Raw genomic sequence first — 7,500 nt, forward strand, 5'->3', positions numbered from 1 at the left:
TAACATGCAGTACAGCGGCGGGCGCCTGTAACATGCAGTACAGCGGCGGGTGCCTGTAATATGTAGTACAGTGGCGGGCGCCTGTAATATGCAGTACAGCGACGGGCGCCTGTAACATGCAGTACAGCGGCGGGCGCCTGTAACATGCAGTACAGCGGCGGGCGCCTGTAATATGCAGTACAGCGGCGGGCGCCTGTAATATGCAGTACAGCGGCGGGTGCCTGTAATATGCAGTACAGCGGCGGGCGCCTGTAATATGCGGTACAGCGGCGGGCGCCTGTAATATGCAGTACAGCGGCGGGCGCCTGTAATATGCGGTACAGCAGTGGCAGGCGCCTGTAATATGCAGTATAGCGGCGGGCGCCTGTAATATGCAGTACAGCGGCGGGCGCCTGTAATATGCAGTACAGCGGCGGGCGCCTGCCTGTAATATGCAGTACAGCGGCGGGCGCCTGCCTGTAATATGCAGTACAGCGGCGGGCGCCTGCCTGTAATATGCAGTACAGCGGCGGGCGCCTGTAATATGCAGTACAGCGGCGGGCGCCTGTAATATGCGGTACAGCGGCGGGCGCCTGTAATATGCAGTACAGCGGCGGGCGCCTGTAATATGCGGTACAGCAGTGGCAGGCGCCTGTAATATGCAGTATAGCGGCGGGCGCCTGTAATATGCAGTACAGCGGCGGGCGCCTGTAATATGCAGTACAGCGGCGGGCGCCTGCCTGTAATATGCAGTACAGCGGCGGGCGCCTGCCTGTAATATGCAGTACAGCGGCGGGCGCCTGCCTGTAATATGCAGTACAGCGGCGGGCGCCTGTAATATGCAGTACAGCGGCGGGCGCCTGCCTGTAATATGCAGTACAGCGGCGGGCGCCTGCCTGTAATATGCAGTACAGCGGCGGGCGCCTGCCTGTAATATGCAGTACAGCGGCGGGCGCCTGTAATATGCAGTACAGCGGCGGGCTCACTTCTGTAGCTAGAACCTCTTGGAACCAGACACAGTGCAGAGGAAGCAGCCGGGTTCTAACAGGAGGGCAGATTGTAAGGAGACATTGTTCCCTGCGGGGTAAATAGAGGCGGACGGATGTTACTGCTCAGAACCAATGTCTGATCTTCTCTGGTGGTTTCATGGAGCCTTCTCTGTCTCTTACAGCTGCTGTTTCTCAGCCCGAAGTCTCCTGTACCCGCACTGATACAGATAATGTTACACTGAGCTGCGCTATCACCCCCTCCCCTACTGATGTGACGTACCGGTGGGAGGACAGCCACGGGGTCACAGTCAGCTTGGGTCCTACTTACACACATCGTTACGATGGGAAGAATAAAAATGAGGAGATGACGTGTATCGTTAGTAACTCTGTCTCTGAAAATAAGGCGCCACTCAGACTGACATCATGTGATCGCGCAGGTGAGTGCGGCGAGGAGGGTTCTCATTCCCACGTCATGTTTATCTCACAGATACTGCAGAGACAGAACCAGGGCCCGATCTTCCCAGGTCCATTAACCCAACGCTCATAGAGGCCCTTATCTAAAGGGTTAACCCCTGTTATTTCCCGCGAGGTTAAGGCATATCTGCAAGCTAATTACACGCAAAACCAGTGGGCGTTATAGATATCCCCCACATAGGGTTAACACCGCGTTAATGGAGCATTTAGGAACCATTGCCCCCCTGGGTGGAAAGCAGAGGGTCTCCGGAGCTGAACCGGTTACCCCCTGCTGCTGAGATAGATGCATACCTCGGATAGTGCCCGGATCTTCATGCAGGTTCAAAGGTCGCACGTCACGCAGACCAATAGGAAACCATGATGGATGATGTTGAGGCTTCCTATTGGCCTTGCTGAGGGAGGACGTTTAACCCGCCATGTTGTTCTCCCTGGAGGGCACACTACTGGAGCACCATCCGAGGTTTGTATCTAGGAAAGCAGGGAGTCCCCAGGGATTAAATGAATGTGGTTCTGCTCCGGAGTCCCACCTACTACAGCTGAACAAAAACCCAAACCGGCACGTTAAGTTATCACTATCTCACGGTAACGACAAGTAACGCGGCTGCCGTCACACCGGGGGGAACTGAAGGGGGCGTTACTCTCACCCAGACTCTAAAATGAGCGGTTTCGGAGGAGAGACACAGAGAATACCATTTTATTAGAGACAAAAACAGAAAATCCAGCGCATCACACACAGTGACACAACATATAGTGCATCACACACAGTGACACAACATACAGCGCATCACACACAGTGACACAACATACAGCGCATCACACACAGTGACACAACATGTAGTGCATCACACACAGTGACACAACATACAGCGCATCACACACAGTGACAAAACATACAGCGCATCACACACAGTGACACAACATACAGCGCATCACACACAGTGACACAACATACAGTGCATCACACACAGTGACACAACATACAGCGCATCACACACAGTGACACAACATACAGCGCATCACACACAGTGACACATGTAGCGCATCACACACAGTGACACAACATACAGCGCATCACACACAGTGACAAAACATACAGCGCATCACACACAGTGACACAACATATAGCGCATCACACACAGTGACACAACATACAGCGCATCACACACAGTGACACAACATACAGCGCATCACACACAGTGACACAACATACAGCGCATCACATACAGTGATACAACATACAGTGCGTCACACACAGTGACACAACATACAGCGCATCACACACAGTGACACAACATACAGCGCATCACACACAGTGACACAACATGTAGTGCATCACACACAGTGACACAACATACAGCGCATCACACACAGTGACAAAACATACAGCGCATCACACACAGTGACACAACATATAGCGCATCACACACAGTGACACAACATACAGCGCATCACACACAGTGACACAACATACAGCGCATCACACACAGTGACACAACATACAGCGCATCACATACAGTGATACAACATACAGTGCGTCACACACAGTGACACAACATACATCGCATCACACACAGTGACACAACATACAGCGCATCACACACAGTGACACAACATATAGCGCATCACACACAGTGACACAACATACAGCGCATCACACACAGTGACACAACATACAGCGCATCACACACAGTGACACAACATACAGCGCATCACATACAGTGACACAACATACAGCGCATCACACACAGTGACACAACATACAGCGCATCACACACAGTGACACAACATACAGCGCATCACACACAGTGACACAACATATAGCGCATCACACACAGTGACACAACATATAGCGCATCACACACAGTGACACAACATACAGCGCATCACACACAGTGACACAACATACAGCGCATCACACACAGTGACACAACATATACAGGTCCTAACACTGCCCTGCAGCCACGTCACGGCACGCCCAGTCTGCAGGTCCTAACACTGCCCTGCAGCCACGTCACCGCACGCCCAGTCTGCAGGTCCTAACACTGCCCTGCAGCCACGTCACGCCCAGTCTGCAGGTCCTAACACTGCCCTGCAGCCACGTCACGGCACGCCCAGTCTGCAGGTCCTAACACTACCCTGCAGCCACGTCACGGCTCGCCCAGTCTGCAGGTCCTCACACTACCCTGCAGCCACGTCACGGCACGCCCAATCTGCAGGTCCTAACACTATCCTGCAGCCACGTCACGCCCAGTCTGCAGGTCCTAACACTACCCCTGCAGCCACGTCACGGCACGCCCAGTCTGCAGGTCCTAACACTACCCTGCAGCCACGTCACAGCACGCCCAATCTGCAGGTCCTAACACTGCCCTGCAGCCACGTCACGCCCAGTCTGCAGGTCCTAACACTACCCTGCAGCCACGCCACGGCTCGCCCAGTCTGCAGGTCCTCACACTGCCTGCAGCCACGTCACGGCACGCCCAGTCTGCAGGTCCTAACACTATCCTGCAGCCACGGCACGCCCAGTCTGCAGGTCCTAACACTGCCCTGCAGCCACGTCACCGCACGCCCAGTCTGCAGGTCCTAACACTACCCTGCAGCCACGTCACCGCACGCCCAGTCTGCAGGTCCTAACACTATCCTGCAGCCACGGCACGCCCAGTCTGCAGGTCCTAACACTATCCTGCAGCCACGTCACGCCCAGTCTGCAGGTCCTAACACTATCCTGCAGCCACGTCACGCCCAGTCTGCAGGTCCTAACACTATCCTGCAGCCACGTCACGCCCAGTCTGCAGGTCCTAACACTGCCCTGCAGCCACGTCACGCCCAGTCTGCAGGTCCTCACACTGCCCTGCAGCCACGTCACGCCCAGTCTGCAGGTCCTAACACTACCCTGCAGCCACGTCACCGCACGCCCAGTCTGCAGGTCCTAACACTACCCTGCAGCCACGTCACGCCCAGTCTGCAGGTCCTCACACTGCCCTGCAGCCACGTCACGCCCAGTCTGCAGGTCCTAACACTACCCTGCAGCCACGTCACCGCACGCCCAGTCTGCAGGTCCTCACACTGCCTGGCACAGTTCCCATGCACCTCTCTCTTGTGCTGGAGGGAGAGAGACCGCACGGGGTCTGTGATACACAGGATCAGGATACACACTGCTCATTGGAGAGGGGGGCGGGGCGAGCTTTAAACCCTGGGGAGGAGGGGCGCACCTCCAAGCAACAACAGCTCCAATAACCCAGCAAGCTCCAGAACCCCCAAACCCACCCTCACATCATATATACAGCATTTATATATTAGTGTCAAAAAGCAGTGCTCTGAGCGTGGCAGGATATACAGACAAAAACAGAAAGGCCAGCGCATCGTACAAAGTGACACAACATACAGCGCATCATACAAAGTGACACAACATACAGCGCATCGTACAAAGTGACACAACATACAGCGCATCGTACAAAGTGACACAACATACAGCGCATCGTACAAAGTGACACAACATACAGCGCATCGTACAAAGTGACACAACATACAGCGCATCGTACAAAGTGACACAACATACAGCGCATCGTACAAAGTGACACAACATACAGCGCATCGTACAAAGTGACACAACATACAGCGCATCGTACAAAGTGACACAACATACAGCGCATCGTACAAAGTGACACAACATACAGCGCATCGTACAAAGTGACACAACATACAGCGCATCATACAAAGTGACACAACATACAGCGCATCATACAAAGTGACACAACATACAGCGCATCATACAAAGTGACACAACATACAGCGCATCATACAAAGTGACACAACATACAGCGCATCGTACAAAGTGACACAACATACAGCGCATCGTATAAAGTGACACAACATACAGCGCATCGTACAAAGTGACACAACATACAGCGCATCGTACAAAGTGACACAACATACAGCGCATCGTACAAAGTGACACAACATACAGCGCATCGTACAAAGTGACACAACATACAGCGCATCATACAAAGTGACACAACATACAGCGCATCGTACAAAGTGACACAACATACAGCACATCTTACAAAGTGACACAACATACAGCGCATCATACAAAGTGACACAACATACAGCGCATCATACAAAGTGACACAACATACAGCGCATCGTACAAAGTGACACAACATACAGCGCATCGTACAAAGTGACACAACATACAGCGCATCGTACAAAGTGACACAACATACAGCGCATCGTACAAAGTGACACAACATACAGCGCATCGTACAAAGTGACACAACATACAGCGCATCGTACAAAGTGACACAACATACAGCGCATCGTACAAAGTGACACAACATACAGCGCATCGTACAAAGTGACACAACATACAGCGCATCGTACAAAGTGACACAACATACAGCGCATCGTACAAAGTGACACAACATACAGCGCATCGTACAAAGTGACACAACATACAGCGCATCGTACAAAGTGACACAACATACAGCGCATCGTACAAAGTGACACAACATACAGCGCATCGTACAAAGTGACACAACATACAGCGCATCGTACAAAGTGACACAACATACAGCGCATCGTACAAAGTGACACAACATACAGCGCATCGTACAAAGTGACACAACATACAGCGCATCGTACAAAGTGACACAACATACAGCGCATCGTACAAAGTGACACAACATACAGCGCATCGTACAAAGTGACACAACATACAGCGCATCGTACAAAGTGACACAACATACAGCGCATCGTACAAAGTGACACAACATACAGCGCATCGTACAAAGTGACACAACATATAGTGCAATACCTCACTCAGTGTGTATCTGCTCATTTTATTCGAGTGCCAAGTGATTTCTATTCTCCCCCCAAACATGGCTTCACACAACACGTGGACACGCGCCTGGGAAAGCATTGAAACCACGGGAATATACTTTGTGGTATCAGGCGTGTTCTGTGCACAATTATCTCCCCGTGTTGTATAAGGCTGAGGCACCATGACCTCCGCTGCACGTGCGCCCGCCCGCGAGACTGGCGGCGGGGGAGCGACGGTGCCGCGGCCATGACGACACCCGGCAGGTTCGCCCTCATTGGCTGAACCCCGGGGGGCGTGGCTTAGCGCTCCGTCGCGAGTCCTGCTCTCAACACATGTATGCAGATGACACAATCCTATATGCACACAGCCATAGCCTCTCTGCACACAGCCATAGCCTCTCTGCACACAGCCATAGCCTCTCTGCACACAGCCATGGCCTCTCTGCACACAGCCATGGCCTCTCTGCACACAGCCATGGCCTCTCTGCACACAGCCATGGCCTCTCTGCACACAGCCATGGCCTCTCTGCACACAGCCATGGCCTCTCTGCACACAGCCATGGCCTCTCTGCACACAGCCATGGCCTCTCTGCACACAGCCATGGCCTCTCTGCACACAGCCATGGCCTCTCTGCACACAGCCATGGCCTCTCTGCACACAGCCATGGCCTCTCTGCACACAGCCATGGCCTCTCTGCACACAGCCATGGCCTCTCTGCACACAGCCATGGCCTCTCTGCACACAGCCATGGCCTCTCTGCACACAGCCATGGCCTCTCTGCACACAGCCATGGCCTCTCTGCACACAGCCATGGCCTCTCTGCACACAGCCACGGCCTCTCTGCACACAGCCACGGCCTCTCTGCACACAGCCACGGCCTCTCTGCACACAGCCACGGCCTCTCTGCACACAGCCACGGCCTCTCTGCACACAGCCACGGCCTCTCTGCACACAGCCACGGCCTCTCTGCACACAGCCACGGCCTCTCTGCACACAGCCACGGCCTCTCTGCACACAGCCACGGCCTCTCTGCACACAGCCGCGGCCTCTCTGCACACAGCCGCGGCCTCTCTGCACACAGCCGCGGCCTCTCTGCACACAGCCGCGGCCTCTCTGCACACAGCCGCGGCCTCTCTGCACACAGCCGCGGCCTCTCTGCACACAGCCGCGGCCTCTCTGCACACAGCCGCGGCCTCTCTGCACACAGCCGCGGCCTCTCTGCACACAGCCGCGGCCTCT

General features: G+C 54.1%; 1 protein-coding gene across 5 annotated transcripts in view; it reads left to right on the forward strand.

Moving 5' to 3' along the window:
- The window catches only part of LOC142473347 (uncharacterized), a 148,224-nt gene that overhangs the window by 84,373 nt on the left and 56,351 nt on the right, over window positions 1-7,500 (forward strand). For all 5 annotated transcript variants that reach the window (XM_075580587.1, XM_075580588.1, XM_075580584.1 and 2 more), the window contains exon 3: window positions 1,151-1,405. In XM_075580587.1, coding sequence (XP_075436702.1) covers window positions 1,151-1,405 — 255 coding nt within the window. The remainder of the gene's footprint in view (window positions 1-1,150; window positions 1,406-7,500) is intronic.

This window comes from Ascaphus truei (assembly GCF_040206685.1).
Source record: "Ascaphus truei isolate aAscTru1 chromosome 3 unlocalized genomic scaffold, aAscTru1.hap1 SUPER_3_unloc_6, whole genome shotgun sequence".
NCBI classification, from domain to species: domain Eukaryota; kingdom Metazoa; phylum Chordata; class Amphibia; order Anura; family Ascaphidae; genus Ascaphus; species Ascaphus truei.